At 33.4% G+C, this 17,681-nt stretch overlaps 1 protein-coding gene across 1 annotated transcript in view; it reads right to left on the bottom strand.

The window, feature by feature from the left end:
* Positions 1–2,166: 2,166 nt before the first annotated feature.
* Positions 2,167–17,681, bottom strand: part of jag1a (jagged canonical Notch ligand 1a) — a 31,178-nt gene continuing 15,663 nt past the window's right edge. The window contains exons 11-25 of the mRNA XM_016284452.1: positions 16,445–16,491; positions 14,865–15,038; positions 14,605–14,755; positions 11,236–11,400; positions 11,036–11,149; positions 10,821–10,934; positions 9,582–9,695; positions 9,352–9,498; positions 8,274–8,360; positions 6,978–7,091; positions 5,858–5,967; positions 5,542–5,766; positions 5,289–5,420; positions 4,232–4,385; positions 2,167–3,114 (exon numbers count right to left, since the gene is read on the bottom strand). Coding sequence (XP_016139938.1) covers positions 2,561–3,114; positions 4,232–4,385; positions 5,289–5,420; positions 5,542–5,766; positions 5,858–5,967; positions 6,978–7,091; positions 8,274–8,360; positions 9,352–9,498; positions 9,582–9,695; positions 10,821–10,934; positions 11,036–11,149; positions 11,236–11,400; positions 14,605–14,755; positions 14,865–15,038; positions 16,445–16,491 — 2,402 coding nt within the window. The 3' untranslated portion in view covers positions 2,167–2,560. The remainder of the gene's footprint in view (positions 3,115–4,231; positions 4,386–5,288; positions 5,421–5,541; positions 5,767–5,857; positions 5,968–6,977; positions 7,092–8,273; positions 8,361–9,351; positions 9,499–9,581; positions 9,696–10,820; positions 10,935–11,035; positions 11,150–11,235; positions 11,401–14,604; positions 14,756–14,864; positions 15,039–16,444; positions 16,492–17,681) is intronic.

Genomic DNA, 17,681 nt, shown 5'->3' with positions numbered 1-17,681 from the left:
AATAAGGAAATATCTACAGTTATTCTTATGCTGTTTGCTACATGATCATGATGCTCTTATTCTTTAAATTCCATATAGAAATTCCATATATCAGCATTTGAATTTTCAAAGAAGAGCTCCCACACTTTTTGACCAATGAATTTGCATGATTGTTTCATAAGTAGTTTATGAGTACTGGATAAGGATTTTTTTTTTAAATCATTCAAATTCATATGAATGAGTCATTAAAACAAATGTGTGAACTCAACTGATTCTTTGAAATGACTCACTTACAAATCAGACATCTCTATGGCTTGCTTGCAAGCAATTTTCACCCTACTCGAGATGAATATTTATCCAAAGAAATATTTGACACAATAAATTGTATTTTTTATGACTGTGTCATGGGATAATGGACAGCTTAGGACTAGTATTCACACCACAGAGTTTGCTTCACATTATAGATATTATTTGATAAATACTACTTTTTTGGACACAAAAACCAAAACTTCCTTGGATTGTTTCCAAAAAGAAAGAAAAAATCGAATTCATAAATTCAAAATATTCAAGTGAAATTTTATTTGATTTAAGGAATCCTAATGTAAACAACTGAATGAAATTTAATTAAAACGTATGACAACCCCCAGGATGATCTGTTTTCATGGTTCTGCTTTTTCATAGAAGGATCTCATAAACACAAGAAAAACAAAACAATTCAACAAATTAAGTGGGACTGAACTAAAAAAGCCCAGCAGTCCGACTGTAATGTACAATTAATAAAAGTGGCCTAAATTGATTTCATTTTTGTCTCGTGTATCACATTCAGTTCTGTTTTCTTCATATTTCATATTACTGTACAAACATTGCACTTCTAATACTGCTCGTTCCCTTTAGACGTTTTGGTTAAAGTACATTTGAATACTGTGGTTGACCAGAAAACTCTAGACAAGCGTTGTTTGATATCCTGGGCTGCCAAATTCATTTAACCCAGCTATGAGAAGAACATATGCTAAACATATTCAGGAATGGTTTTAAAGTAACATTCTATAAAAGTGTATCTGAACAGACAAAGTATGTTTCAAAACTAGATGGAAAACCATCTACGTCTCAGGACATTACAAACACAAGTCGTGCACATGTTTTCTGAAACAGACATTGCACATTGTATTCTGGATTTAGATAAACAAACACCCTATTCTTCCAAAAAATAAACTATTATTTTGGCATTTCAGAAATAAGAGACAATATTTTCCATCCGAAAATACAAAGGTTGGACACAAGCGGTCACATTCTCAAACCTAAACAATGTATATAAATAAAAACAAACGATAGGCTCTCGATTATTAAGTTAATAAATCAAATATACACGATGATTACTTAGAAAATATGTACAAAGTCATCTATACAACAACATCAAAACTGACAGTGAACTTCTTCATATAGATAGTAAATTCTAAGCATGACCTGTCTGCCTGTACACATGTAAAAAAAAAGAAAAGAGCAGAACTGCTAGAAAGAGCGGGCAAATAAAATCCAGTCAAGAAGTTAAATACAATCTTCGAGCACGTGATACACCAGTCATTATTGATTTTTGGAAATGATTCACAAGCTATTTCTGGTGCATTAAGTTCTACATTATAAACACTGAACACAATCTGCACATGCAGTTCAGTTCAACAACTGGATGAAACTCACAAAACCCTCAAGAACATTTCCATGTCTAATTTCATCCCAAAATATATTTTTTACAACCTTTGCTTAGCACTATAAAAGTTTTATGGAATACAAAAAAAAAGAAGAAGGCATCATTCATGCAATTTTAATTATATAGTATCCTGATTTGCATAAACAAATCTTAGTATTACAGTATTTGTACCGTATATAAATGCAGTATTTCACTTTTGGATGGAAAAGGAGCTTAAAGGGACAGTTCGCCAAAAAATACAAAATCGGTCATCATTTTTCAGCCTCAAGTTCAGAACCTGTATGAGTTTCTTTCTTCTTATGAACACAAGATGAGATATTTTGTAGATTGTGTGTAACTAAACAGTTGACGGTACCCATTGACTTCCATATTATTTTTTTCCATACCATGGAAGTCAATGGCTACCGTCAACTGTTTGGTTACCAACATTCTTCAAATTATTTTCTTTTGTGTTCAACAGAAGAATGGAACTCGTACAGGTTTGGAACAACTTAAGGCTTGAGTAAACGATGACAGAAATTTCATTTTTGTGTGAACTATGCCTGTAATTGTCATTCAAATGTCAACAATGTCTATGAATTCAGGGTGAAATTTGACCTGGACATGTTTTGGTGAGATTCACACAATTAGCAGATTTTGGCCAATTACTGTACATTCTGATTTAGGCTAGAAATTCAGCACAGGTTAACGTCTTCAGGCCCTTCAGACGCCATAAAACGGACCAGCCCGTGGTCCGACCGCAACGTCTGAACAAACACTGTCCAGCCTTGTCGTGACAGTCGACAGTCAGCGCTCTGATTCCGAAAGATGTCTTCATTCGCTTGACCTTTCGTGACATCGCGCAGCAATGATTGTTACCACGCCGAGCATCGGCCACTATACAATATACTCCATATTGTGCAAGCTGTGTTGTGCATCCAGATCTCTTGGCTGTGCATCCGGAGCTCTGTGCTGCGACTCCAGGTCTCTGTTGTCTCGTTTATTAGTCCAGTGAGGATTTTTGACATCCGTGCCGTTGGAGCTCAGCCTGTCGTCCCTGTCCACCAGCATGTAGGCCGGCTGACGTGGAAAGCGTGCCTTCTGCAGATGCTTGCTGGAGTCTTCTTGCGCTAGTCTGGCGGGTTCGGAGAAATGCGTCCTGATTTTGGCGTTGACGCTGTTCTTGTCGTCGCAGTGCAGCTCTTTTCCCGGCAGGCTGCCGTTGGACGCATTCTTCTCGATGTGGTTCTTGATCTGGTTGAGCTGCTCGCGGGCGTTGTTCACCGTGTTGTCTTCTGTGCTTCCCGTGGAGTAGGGGGCGGCGGGGTTGACGGCGGTGGGGCTGGAGCTTTGTTTGCGTCGATGCCGCACGCACCACAGGAACACCGACGCCAGTGCCAAAACCCAGATCGCCGTCACTATGGACACCAACAGTGGCACCAAGTAGTCTACTGAACGAGAGAATCAATGAAAACGGATTAATAAAAACAAGCTGGCAAAATATTACATCCCTTCATTGTGCATTTTTCATTTTATTATATTTGATATGTGTTAATAAAAATGAATAGTCTTGTGCTGTAGCTGAATATAATTTTTTATTTATTTATATATGAATAATTATTAATATTATATATGAAGGTTTGGGGTTGGGAAAAGCCTCTTATGCTCACCAAAGCTACAAGCATCTGACTAAAAATTCAGTAAAAACTGTACAATTTTGAAATATTTTGAAAAATGTAAATTAACCGTTTTCTATTTGAATATATTTTAAAATATAATTTATTCCTGTGATACAAAGCTGAATTTTCAGCATCATTACTCCAGTCTTCAGTGTCACATGATCCTTCAGAAATCATTCTAGTATGCTGAAACATTTCTTGTTATTATCAATATTGAAAACAGTTGCTGCGGAAATCATTTTTCAAGATTCTTCAAGTTCAGAACAGCATTTATTTGCAATTGAAGTATTTTGAACATTATAAATGTCTTTACTTTCACTTTTGAACAATTTAATGCATTCATGCTGAATAAAAGTATTATTTTTTTAAATAAAAAACCCCTCACTAACCCCAAACTTTTGATTGATAGTATGTATCTCAATTAGTGCTGTCAAACGATTAATCGTGATTAATCGCATCCAAAAATATAAGTTTTTGTTTACATAATATATGTGTGTGTACTGTGTATATTTATTATGTACTGTATATTTAAATACAAAGAAAAATATGTTACATATATATATTAAATATATTTATATATGATATAAATTATATGAATATAAATATATACATGTAAATACATGTAAATATTTTCAAAATATATGCTGTATGTGTGTGTCTTTATATATACATAGCAAATATACACAGTACACACACATATATTATGTAAACAAAAACTTATATTTTTGGATGCGATTAATCGCGATTAATCGTTTGACAGCACTAATCTCAATATTTATGTATTTGTTCTGAATTTGCATAAAATGGTGCTTTATTTCCAATCAGAGCATCCATCATTTGTACCTACGGCTACTTCCTCTAACGTTAAGAGCTTCCTGTGGAGTCTCACCATTGGGGTTCTGCGGCTGTCTGCGCTGAACACGGACCTCAGCGATGGAGCCGATGATGGAGCTGTTCGCACTGTGTTTGCTCACCAGATCGATGATGCTGTCCGTGATTTCTTTAACAGGAACCCGGCCGTGAATGTCATCCTCAGTCACATGCTACAAAACACAATATTTCCTTTAAAAAAGAATCCTGACTTAAATAGTTGTTTGTGTCTTTTTATGACTGAAGCTGTTGTTATTACATTAAAGCAGAACTAAATGCATGGGGTGTTAAAATTATAACAAATATAATACAACAACATAATATATAATAAAATAATATAATATAATACATTTCCTTTAAAATGCATCAACATAAATATTTTAATAAGCTATTATTAAATTAAATACATAGTGTTAAAATGAAAATAATAAAAATTATAATAATAAAATACAAATGAACAAAATATTTAAATTAGTGCTGTCAAAGGATTAATCGCGATTAATTGCATCCAAAATAAAAGTTTGTGTACATAATATATGTGTGTGTACTGTGTATATTTATTATGTATATATAAATGCATGTATATATTTCAGAAAAATTTAATGTTTATATATTAAATATATTTACATATATTATAAATTATATGAATATAAATATATACATGTACATATTTTCAAAATATATAGTGTATGTGTGTATATTTATACATACATAATAAATATACAAAGTACACACATGTAAACAAAAACTTTTATTTTGGATGCAATTAATCGTGATTAATCGTTTGACAGCACTCATTTAAATTAAAAAAATGTAAAAAAAAAATTACGACTGAAGCTTGTAAGCTATTATTGAATTCAAGCAGAATTAAATGATTAGTGCAAATAATAGAAATTATAATAAAATACATAATATAAATAAAAAATAATCATATAATAAACAAAAGTAATATAAATATATTATTTATACACCTTTTAGACGACTTTTCCAGCCATTCTTCAATACTATAAGGATATTAAAACTGCACTACAACAAGCTATTTCTAGCCAATGAAATACTGCATGAATGTGACTTACGATGGCCACATGGATCTCATTACTGGCGGCAGAAGAGAGTTCACAGCTCAGAGAGATGGAAAACTCAGCTGAAACGTTTTTAGCCACATACAGATGCCTCAGCTCACGACACACCTGCTCCACCGTCACTCCCTGAGAGCCAAAACAAATACACATCAGAAAACATTTCAAAATGTGTGCATTAATCCAATATATGCAACCTAATCACCCAACCCCACCAGCACACTTTAAATGCCAGTCCCAGTGTCCTCACCTGTGGCATGGTGTCCTTGTGGAAGGTGAAGGTGATGTTGGCGCAGTCGCTCTCGGGGTCACAGCGGGCCCTCACGGCCGGCCGGTGAGCAGACCAGCACTCGCCCTGTGAGGAGCAGGGCTTCACGAAACACTGCTCGTCTCGCACCGGCACACACAGCTGACCCAGAGGACAGTCGCCTCGTCCCGAGCCAAGCATCCGGCAAGGTTTAGGGCCACACCACAGCTGTGGAAGAGGAAGGAAGCCATAATGCATCACTATTAACTTCTGTCCATGATTAACGACAGCTACAACACACAGGCTCACGCTGACATACCTTTGTACAACTGACAATCCCCCTGTGACAGTAACAGGTGTTACAGTCTTCAGCCCACTTTGCTCCATCTACAGCAATCCGTCCTCCAACCACACACGGACGTCCGGTGACTGAGAGAAAAAACAAGCTATTTAAAAACCATGCTACATCTACACTTTATCTTCTCCACTTTTGACTATTGAGATCTTGAAAAATTAAACTAATGCTTGACTGAAACTTATTGCTTGTCCCATTATTCACAGTTTGTAATGTTTTTGTGAAAAAAAAATAAAAAATAAGCATTGATCTTGCTAATTACAGTAAGTTAGCTTGTGCGTGGTAACTGTTAATTAAGAAAAATTAATTCAATAATAAGAAATGGATTGCTTCTGAATTTAAATTACTAAATGTATTATTTGTACATTTTATAATGATTTAATATACTGAATTATTAAAAAAAATACAAAGTTAAAATACTAATGTTTTTTTTAACCAAAACCAAACCAACTCTGAGCTCATGATGAAAAAAACATAATACTATTAACACAATAGTCACAGTAAAAAATAAAAAATCTAGTATAATATATCCTTTAAATCTAGAAAAAAGATTAAAAATAAATAAATAAATGACACCATAATTTTAACACAATAGATAAAATCAAAAGTTTAAAAGCTACAATAATATATCCTTTAAATCTAGATTTTTAAAAAAATAATAAAATACACTATAATATTAACAATAGATAAAATCAAAAGTGTAAAAGCTAAACTGAGGATATAATATATCCTTTAAATCTACAGCGGAAAAAAATACTAAGGGTTTTAGTAGCAACACCAAACAAACCTAGTTTGACCATGATTAAAAAAAATAAAAATTACACAATAATATTAACACAATAGATATTATATTAGCTATAATAAATAGAATAGATAGTAAAGTTTAAAAGCTATTATAACATATCCTTTAAATCTAGAAAAAAGCATCTAAATTATTCTCTAGGGGACAGAAAAGTTCCCCCAATGAATGCACGATTGGAAGTATCAACTCTGTAACGGTTTAATACTTAAGTTTGAATTCTGTATGAGCAATAACTGCATGACTAATAATGTTAATATCAAACAGCAAGCATGGAGCATGTACCTTCCTGACACCTGGGCCCGGTTCTGCCGGGTGGACACAGGCAGCGGTAGCCGTTAATTTCATCGACACACGTGGAGCCGAACGCACAGGGAGACGACTGGCACTCATTGATGTCTGTGGGGTGAGACATGCATGCTTAATACCACTGTAAAATCACCATCTTATGTGTCAATTAGGCTTGCCGCAACAGACGGTGCTGACGGTGATACCAGTGTTAAGCTGCAACAACGGTTACGTCACTTATCCACCGCAGCACCGACCCCCACCGTTGTTTTGATTTTTTGTAGAAATAAAAATCATTTAGTTCAGTAAAAGAACAGACACTACAATTAAAAACTGAACGCGGCTGCTCAATGCAGCGTGCCGAACGACCGTCGCATCACAGATCAGATTTCATTTCTCCAGTGAGGAGAGTGAGTCCAGCTGACTGACAAGAAGAGTGAGGTGTGACAGACAAGACGATCGCGGATGATTTAGTTTCGAAACGAGATGCAAAAGCGCCTGTTTGGCAATATTTTGGATTTTGAAAAGCCTGTTGACTTTTGCCGTTTATCTGATTTTGGAAGGTTTTTTTTAAACATTCGTTTCTTATTTTATTGTTCACTGATTTTTACTTTATTTAAACTTTGTGTCATTTATTTATTTTATTTGACATCAAGGTGTATGCCGTGCCTCCAAGCTTTCTTACTCGTTTTGCTAATAAACGTTCTACTTTCTTATTTATTTGGTTATATACTATACATGTTTACTTATTTCCAGTTTTGTATACCTAGTTAAACTTTATGTAAGTTATTTGTTATTTTATTTTAGGCATAGCCTGCCCTGTAGCATGGTGTATTTATTTATTTTTTTTGCTAATAAAAGTTCTATGTTTTATATATAGGCTAAAGTGAGTTTGACGTTGTATTTTGTTGTTGCATTCAAGCAATTGATGCCGAACTGCCGCTAATTCGAAAGTGAAAGTAAAATGCACACGGCGCTTTTAAGCTATTTAAAAGCGAAGGAAAGCGAGGAAAAGAGTAAAAATTCAAACGAGCAATTGCTTTACGCCGTATTGCCGCTGTTTGAAAGTGAAAGTAAAATGTGCACGCCGCTTTAACAAGCTATTTAAAAGCGAAGGAAAGCGAGGAAAAGAGGGAACGCCCCCGCGGTGATACCGGTATTACCGGTGTTGTCACACGTCGATTAACCAGTGGGAAAATTTCCTCACCATCACAACCCTGTCAATATGACTATTTATATTAAATTAATTTAGCTACATCCTCACAACACACTGATGAAGCATGAATCACTCACTGATGCGACAGTCCGGCCCTGCGAATCCACTGGCACACTCACAGCGGTACCAGTTATCACCGTCCACACACGTCCCGCTGTTATAGCTGCACACACATTACACACATGATGAGACACGGGGTCAAAGTTCACCAGGACACATGCTGCCTTCAAGTCCTCCTGGGAAATTTCTATTCAAGTTATGTCTTAAAATACAGTAAACTGATTTAATTCAAATTTCTCCCTATCGCTTCCACTTGTTGGCAAACACAGAAAGCTTTTTAGTGGTAATGCAAGAAAATATCAGTTTATTATTATTTATAATTTGTTTATTTATTAATGATTTTTTTTTATTCTTGTGCACCCACAGAGAACAATAATAAATAAAAAAAAACTAAAAACTTATATTAAAAACTTAAAAATTTTTAATAAAAAAATTATAATAATTAGCCTCCGCCATGATTCTTTCATTAAAATCTATTAAGTTCAGGACTTAAATATATACTTTTTTATTTTATGGTGTTGTTTATGTGTGCGTATTTCATAAATGTGATCATTCCCATATGACTTGAAGGCATCAACAATTAAACATGAAACACTTTGTTATTAAATGTTATTCGAAAACAGAAACATTCATCTGTAGATTATTGTCACGTTGGAGTGAAATCAACATGTTCACATGCACGACTGTCTATAATTCACATTATAGTCAACCAGTAGATCAATCGCAATAATTTCACCACAGTCATAAATGGCAGATCATAATCCCACCTGAACAATTATCCATCAACGCAATGTTTGCTAATAATATTTCAGCTGAAACTACTCCTCAGACTCTGTACTATTTATTTTCTGTGATCATTTAGAAAAGCCTGGCGTTCTGCCACTGAAGGTAAAGGCGATGTGTGTCATTTTTTTGTATGAAAAAAAACATTCTCCTATCCAGAGACAGCTATAATGATGACGCTAGTGGCGCAGAAATGACACACTTCAGCTTTAAGGAGCTATCCAATGAGTATATAGTTTGGAAGAGAACCTTAAGCAGCAGAAGGTGAGAGTTGGAAACAGGAAGTAGACAGGAGTCAAGACAGGAAGTAGTAAGGAAGTGGAACAGGAAGTTTTGCCGTACTCTGGCTGCAGGTGAGGCCCTCCCAGCCTTCTTTGCAGACACAGGTGAAGCTGTCACCTGTCACGACACACGTGGCTCCGTTCTCGCAGGGGTTCGGCAGGCAGCTGCTGTTCTTTGCTGTGGAGTGAAGGGGAAAAGCTTTAGAAACTGATTCAGAGGCCAGTTCACAAAAATGCTCAGCCAGGTTGTTAGCGGCTCACCTATGTTACAGGTAGCTCCTTCCCATCCAGGAGCACACATGCACTTAAATGAGTCGCCTTCGTCAGAGCACGTGCCCCCGTTGTTACAAGTGGCCTCGTCACATTGGCTCTCGCCTATAAACGAGAACAAATCAGCTGTCAGACTAATGGACTATATTCAAATCAATTACTGCATACTTGAATGATTTATTAGGCTAAATCGGCGACCCTTTCATTGTCTTGTGACTTGCAGGATAATAGTGTTTGATTGGCAAAAATTAAACTAGTCAGAAAGTCAGATTCGTTTCCATGAATCAGTTCAAACAGTCTGTTTAAATGAACTGATTCAAAACTCTGATTCAATGATTCATTTGTATCATCACTCAAAAATGTTCAGGGACGTTTTTCGAATAGTTTTGTAAAAATAAATTTTATTATATTTAATTATATTATCTTTTCACATAAATTAAAAAGATGAAATATCATTCTTAAAGATTTTATTAAATGACAATATTCTTATTTGTGAAAAAACATGCAAGATTTTTACTGTATTTTTGTTTTTACATTAAACATATTGAATCTGCTTGACAATAGTGGCTGATTGTTGACGAAATTTGAGATGTTTTTTATTATAGCTTTGTTAGTTAAATCAAATTAATAATAATAATAAATATTTTTTTGAATTTTTACTTGTTTAACATTTAGATAACAGCAACAGTCAAATAATAACAACAATGATAATAATAATAATAATTATTATATTAATATTATTATTTTAATTAATGATTAGTAAAATAATAGTAATAGTAAAATAATTATCAATAGTGTTAACATTATTAATTAATAATCATTATAAACAATTTCATAATTTTTTATTAATGAGTATTTTGTTATTTAGTCTTATTTAAAGCAAAAATATCTAAGCATCCTTAAATCAAGATAAATTCATTTGAAAAGCAAAAAGTCATCTGAACAATGACTTTTCCAGCCATTTGTGCAATTTGAAATATTTTAAAACTGAGCATAACTAGAAAAATGTTACTGACAAAAGACATTTTCATGAAATGTCACCGGACATTTCAAGATTTTACGAATTAACATGATTTTACAAATCATCATATAATTCATGCCAGGATGTGGAAGTGCCATGATGATTAACTGACACAAATTAAGCCACTTTTATAATACTTATCACCTTAAAATATATAGTAATACTTATCACCACTTATACTGGTATCCAAATGAGGAGACGGGGCTTACGTGAGTGACAGGTCTTTCCCTTCCAGCCGTTTTCACACTCGCAGTAAAAGTCATTGACCAGATCACGGCACACTCCTCGATCCCGACAGGGGTTCATGCTGCAGTCGTCAATGTCTGTTTTGGAAACGCACAATATTTTAGCAATCAATATAATTGGAGAAATTAGAGGTGTTTTTAATTGCATAAAGTGATTTTCAAAGGTGAAATGCACTCACCGCTCTCACAGTTGTGTCCCTCCCAGCCATCAGCACAGATACACTGGTACGCGTTGATTTTATCAATGCAAGTACCGCCGTTACGGCAGGGACTACTTTCACAGTCGTTGATGTCTGAGAGTAAAGAGTGAGAGATGTGCTGCTGAAAAGGCGTTGAATCTAACGACAGCAAAGGACACTGGGATACGAATTGGGCTTACTCTCATGGCAGTACGTGCCGGTGAATCCCTCCTGACACTCGCAGCTGAAGTGCCCTCCGGCGTGACTTCGACAGCGGCCGTGAGGACCACAAACGTTAGAGGAGATGAGCCGCATGCCGCCCGGAGTGCTGTTAGACGCCACGGCAACCGTGCAGCTGTCAATCACTGCGGGAAAACATGAGTAATCTGAGTCATCAACAGTCCTTCTGGTCAAAATCCTTAATCTAGAATAGGCCAGAATCAAGTCCAGCAACTGGCAGCCATTCAGACTAGCTAGAAAACATATAGAAGCTGGTTTTAGCTAGAGTTCTCTCCACAGCATTCCTAATAATAATAATTATTATTATTATTATTATTAATATTATAGAATTAATAGTATTGATGTTGACAGTAACTTTATTTATTATAATCTTAATCATTATGAAATAGTAGTAATAATAATAGCAATAATGATATAGTTAATAATTATGAATATATTATTAGTAGTAGTAGTAGTACTACTACTACTACTACTACTACTAATAATAATTATAATTATTATTATATTAGACTATAATAAATTAAATTATCATCAACATTAATACTATTGATTCTATAATAAGAATACGAATAATAATTATTATTATTATTTGTATTATTATTATTATAGTATTATAATTATTATAGAATTAATAGTATTAATGTTGATGATCATTTTATTTATTATAATCTTAATCAGTATGAAATAATAATAATTATTATTAATACATAATTATTATAATTATTAATAATATATAGTTAATTATGAATATATTAGTAGTAGTAGTAGTAGTAGTAATAATAATAATAATTATTATTCTTATATAGTTGCTAATTATTAATATATTATTATTATTATTTATTATTATTATTACTATTTTATGTTGATTAAGAATATTAAATATACTTATTGTCAACATTACTAATAATAACAATAACATTAATTATTATGTTTTACTAAGTAATAATAATTTATTCAAGTAATAATTAAAGTATTTTAATATTTTCTTAAATTCTTGTTTTACAGTAAATAATAATAACTGCAAAAAGTACTTATTATTATCGTTGTTATTTCTTCTTACTTGCTATACAGTAAAATAATTACTAATATTATTAATTAATAATCATAATTAACAAGTATTTTTATTTAGTCTTGCTTTAGAGAAAAAACATCCAAACATCCTTTAAACGAGATAAGCTTATTTGAAAAGCAAATCATCTGGACAATGACTTTCCATGACTTTTAAAGCCATTTGTGCAATTTTAAATATTTTAGCACTGAACATATCTAGAAAAAAAATCACCACAGAAATGTCTATGAAAAGTCATTGAATTTTAAGATTTTTGAATTAACATGACTTTTAAATCAAATTTGAAAATATTTCCAGGGTTTCCATCACCATGGGAACTCTGCCTTCATCCAAATATGTCACTGACAGCTATGATGAAAGCAGACAGCGGCATGCTAAGAATTAGCCAAGTCGTCATGTAGTCTGACTAGCGGTGGGTTTTCCCCTCTCGGTAAGCTCCCTCTGGGTTAGCATACGCGTCGTGTAACGATATCCTAGCTGTTACCATGGTGCTCCAGCCCAGGAGACCAATAGACTAGAGTTAGCCATCGCTAACGCTACGGCATACACAATGGCACAGCATCAAACGCGCCGAGGCCTTGAGATGAGGATAGTCTTACGGCTGTGCTGACTAAAAAAAGACTGGACTTCTATTTCCAGTGCCCATTAAAACCTCAGAATGTGCCCAACCAGATAATCTTACATGAGGCTCGCGATCTGGAGTCTGAGAGCGCCGATTAGCACTCAATGAAGCTCCTCCAGTATTCGCTCTAGAGCTAGCACGGATTTTCAACGGATATCTTTCATTGACAGTAAACCAACTAGCTCAGGTTTGCGAAATAAAGAAGTAAAAGAAGTAACAAAGAAGTAAAAAATCTAATTAAATCAAGTTAAGTTAAGAAAATCAATTTAAATGAAATAAATAAAGATAAAATAATTTTCAATATTATTCATAAAAAAAATAAATTATATAATCGCGATTAATCACATCCAAAATAAAAGTTTTTGTTTACATAGTCTATATGTGTGTACTGTGTATATTTGCTATGTATATATAAATACTAGGGCTGGACAAGTTAACGCGTTATTATCGCGTTAACGCATTAATGCAGTTTTTATTATTATTATTATTTTGAAAGTCCGTTGCTCACTGGCACTGAATTCACATACAGACAAACCATGGGTCACAGGAGGGGTGGGATGTTGATCAGTACTGGCTTGGGATGGGCGTCATGAGCCCATCAGCCCAACTGAACCGTGCTCTGGCCCACCTCTTCCAACCGAGCGAGGGAGGGCTAAACGAACCGGCGCGATCACACTAGTCAACCGAACCGGGGCTTTGGGGGTCAAACACGCTCGGGCACGATTAAGATTGCCTAGTGTGAGTACACCCTTATTCTCCCGCATCCCACACACACACGAGTCTCTACCTGCCTGTGCCGCACTCTGTTGCGTTGGGTCCCGCGATAGGTCTCTACTCATAAGGTGACTGTTATAATGTTATGATAGAGGCTCTGAACTCTGAGAATAACTTGTTTTTCTGTAACAAACTATAAAATATTTTTTATAAAAAAAATGTATTGCCCTGGCAGTGGCAAATAGTTTTGGTTTTATATTTAATTTGACTACATTAATGATTAAGTTGAGATTTACAAGAAATATTTTAACTGCTACTATGTAAAAGGAATACTGCTGTAAAAAAAGCACCTTATTTGTTTAAAGTGTTTGCAAAGCAAATGTCATTGCAGTTTTGTTTATATAGCACTACTTTTAAATTTTTGAATTCATTATTGAATTTTGTGTATAACAATGCGATTAATCGCGATTAATCGCAATTAAACAATTTTAATCATTGCCCAACACTAATTTATATATGATATCAATTATATGAATATAAATATATAAATGTAAATATTTTCAAAATATATGCTGTATGTGTGTGTCTTTATATATACATAATAAATATACACAATACACACACATATAATATGTAAACAAAAACTTTTATTTTGGATGCGATTAATCGTTTGACAGCACTAATATATATATATGAAGAGTTTATTTGCAAAAACAGATAACTAATTTTTTTTTAATTTTCAAAAATCATGTTTTTTATTTTGTTATCATGTTTTATTGTGTTAGTTAGCTGTATTTTTTTGTTATTTTTAACCTAATCAAAATATATATATATTTGCTCTTCATATATAGATACTGTATATATAATATATAATATTATGACCCATATATTGATATATACTACTGGATTTTCTGGGTAACCTACCTTGGCATGGTGTGATGAGGCAGTGGTCTTTAAGTTGGGAGCAGTTTTTGCCTTCGTAATCTTCGGGACATTTACAGTAGTAATCTGAGGCCAGGCTAAAACACTGAGCGCCGTTCTGACACGCGCCGCTCTCACAGTAGTCTATGTCCAGCTGAAGACAAAATCACACAGACCACACACACTCTAATACCTGCTCACAAGGTTTATTTAGGCACGTTTACAACAAATCATTAATGACCAGAAAAGGTTTTGGAGCTCACCTGACACGTGGCACCTGAGAAACCAGGTTGACACAGACACTGGAATCCGTTGACAGCGTCCTGGCAGCGTCCGCCGTTGAGACAGGGGCAACTAACGCACTCGTCCACGTCTCGCTCACAGTGTTCACCTGCAAAGCCTGCTGCGCACACACATCGATATCCATTCACAAGATCCTGACAGACACACACACACAGAGCGAGAGAGAGAGAGACATTGAATGGGCGGTGTAATGGTATATTCACTCAAAAAATAAATATTACAAAAATCTGCATGAAATAATAATAATACTGTGAAATAAAATCATTGTTGTTGTTGTTGTTATTTTTCATATTGATGAAGATGATACATAATAATTATTGTAAACATTATTATTAATAATAATAATAATTATTAGTAGTAGTAGTAGTTGTAGTAGTATTTATATATTGAATAATTTCTTAATTCTGGTAATAATAATTATTATAATTGTTATTAATATTAATAATAACAATTCATCCTTGCTATACAGTAAAAAAAGTAATTGTATTAATATTATTAATTTTAACAATCATTAATAATATAATTGACACTAATCCATATGAAATAATAATAATAATATATTATATTGTAAAATACAATTATTGTTATTATTTTATTATTTCAAACTGAGTAAAATGATCAATAATAATTACTGTAAACATTAATTATAATATTAATAATATTAACAATGACTATTATTATTGTTATTAATAATATGATTTGACAATAATTATTAATAATATGATTTAATAATTTATATTTTCTGAATTCTTACTTTCTATACAATATATTAATAACATCAACAACAATTATTATTATTAACTTTTCTGTGCTATACACTAAAATAACTGTATTAATAGTATTAATAATCATTATTAATATAATTCAATAACAATAAGTACTTTATATTAATAATTATTAAATTAAGGTCTTGTTTTAAAGCAAAAATGTCTAAAAAAACATCCTTAATACAAGATTAATTTACTTGAGGAGCAAAACTGTGTAAGATACAACATACTTTCACAGAATGCATCTTGAATTGTATTTTCTTGGCCCACTGACAAATAGTTTTTCTTTTAAGCATAAATCAAACACAAGACAATAACGCTCACCCCTAGTACAGATATTTTACTTTCTATAAGGGACTAATAACCTAAAGTCCATTACAACATGTTTCATTTGATCAAATCAAAGACGGGATTGTCAGGACTGATTAGGTCTTTCCTCGCTGTGTTTTGAGAGCTAACTGGCTCAGACAAAGTCCTAATGCATCCCAGCTGTACACCACTCAGCCTGGACTACAGCGCTGAAGCAGAGTGAGCAACGTATACAGAGAGAGTGAAAAAAACAATGGATAGGAGACAAGGGCAGGAGACAAGAATGTTTATGGTAATCCGATCGTTTCACAAACTCACTCTGTCTTTTTGACCACTTTGTCTTTATGTTCACTCTCCAAAACATGACTCAGCTTCTGCTATTTTTAAACAGGAATGGATGGAGGTGATAGAAATGGGGGGTTTTCACATCTGGCAAAAGCGCTGGAAAACATTTGAGGCCTTACCTTACACAGTCCTCCGTTAAGACACTGTCCGTGGCAGTCGTTGACATCTGCGGGGGGGGAACCCATCAAAATATCAGTTCACATTTCAGAAATCACGCCAAGAAAGCAAGATCAGGCTCCATATCAGGCCCAGACAGATTCTGCACACTTATTTGCATTTTCGGGAGAAAATCTTGAGTTTAAACCAGGTGAAACATGTGAAACAGAGATGGCTGAGAATACTAGATGCTTTTAGCAGCTGAAAGCTAATAAAATTAGTCAAAATATTGAATAAACTTACAAGTGGCAATACATTTGCCAAATCGCTGATATTCTGGTATCTAAATATTGCTCAGGTCACTCCTTCAGTCCAAGTCTGTTTCAGTTGTTTTTGACCATTTACTATCAACCAGACAAAAATTAAATGTCTGATCATTAAAAAATTTCTCTCTCTCTCTCTCTCTCAATGACCTGCACGATTTTAGGTATCATTCATATCCATACTACAACTGATTGGGCTTTGCTTAAATGTCATGCTGGGATCTTTAGGAAAACTGTTTGATGAATCAAATGAATTGGTGAATCATTTTTTTGGAACGGATTCATTTCAATGAACCTACTAGAGAGCAATGTTGTATTTTGCCACACTAAACCACTAGTTTTTGGAAAAATATGAAATAAATAATGGACAACTACTGTCATGCTTAGCAAGTAATATTAGTGTTATTTAGTATAATTTAATATACTATTATTATCTTATGTTTTTTATGTCTTTTTTAGTTTTAGTATTTTTTTTATATATTTCTATTTACTAATAGAATAATAATTTAATTTATTTTTATTTCTGTTTTAATTTTGGTTATTTTAGTATTTAATAATTTTTTATTTCATTTAGTTGTCAAGGAAGCATTTTCGGTAAAGCTTTTCATCTAATATTCATCTAATAATTTGACTTTATTTTAGCTTTATTGCAACAAATGAAGACATTTTTAATAGGTTTATTTAACAACTCTAAAAAAGAAACGAATTACTAGCTCCTAATTACATTTCCAACAGTGTAATTAGATTACTGTACTAATTACTCTCTCTAAAGTATTGCATTGCTTATTACTAATCACTTTCCAAATCCCATATCAATCTTGTCCAGCTGAACAATACAAGGACAGACATAAAACTGCTCTTTAATTCTTTTAAAAAAACAATATATATATATATATATATATATATATATATATATATATATATATATATATATATA

This window comes from Sinocyclocheilus grahami, unplaced genomic scaffold (assembly GCF_001515645.1).
Source record: "Sinocyclocheilus grahami isolate Dianchi unplaced genomic scaffold, SAMN03320097.WGS_v1.1 scaffold183.1, whole genome shotgun sequence".
NCBI classification, from domain to species: Eukaryota; Metazoa; Chordata; class Actinopteri; order Cypriniformes; family Cyprinidae; genus Sinocyclocheilus; species Sinocyclocheilus grahami.
This window is presented reverse-complemented; position numbering and strand designations above follow the sequence as displayed.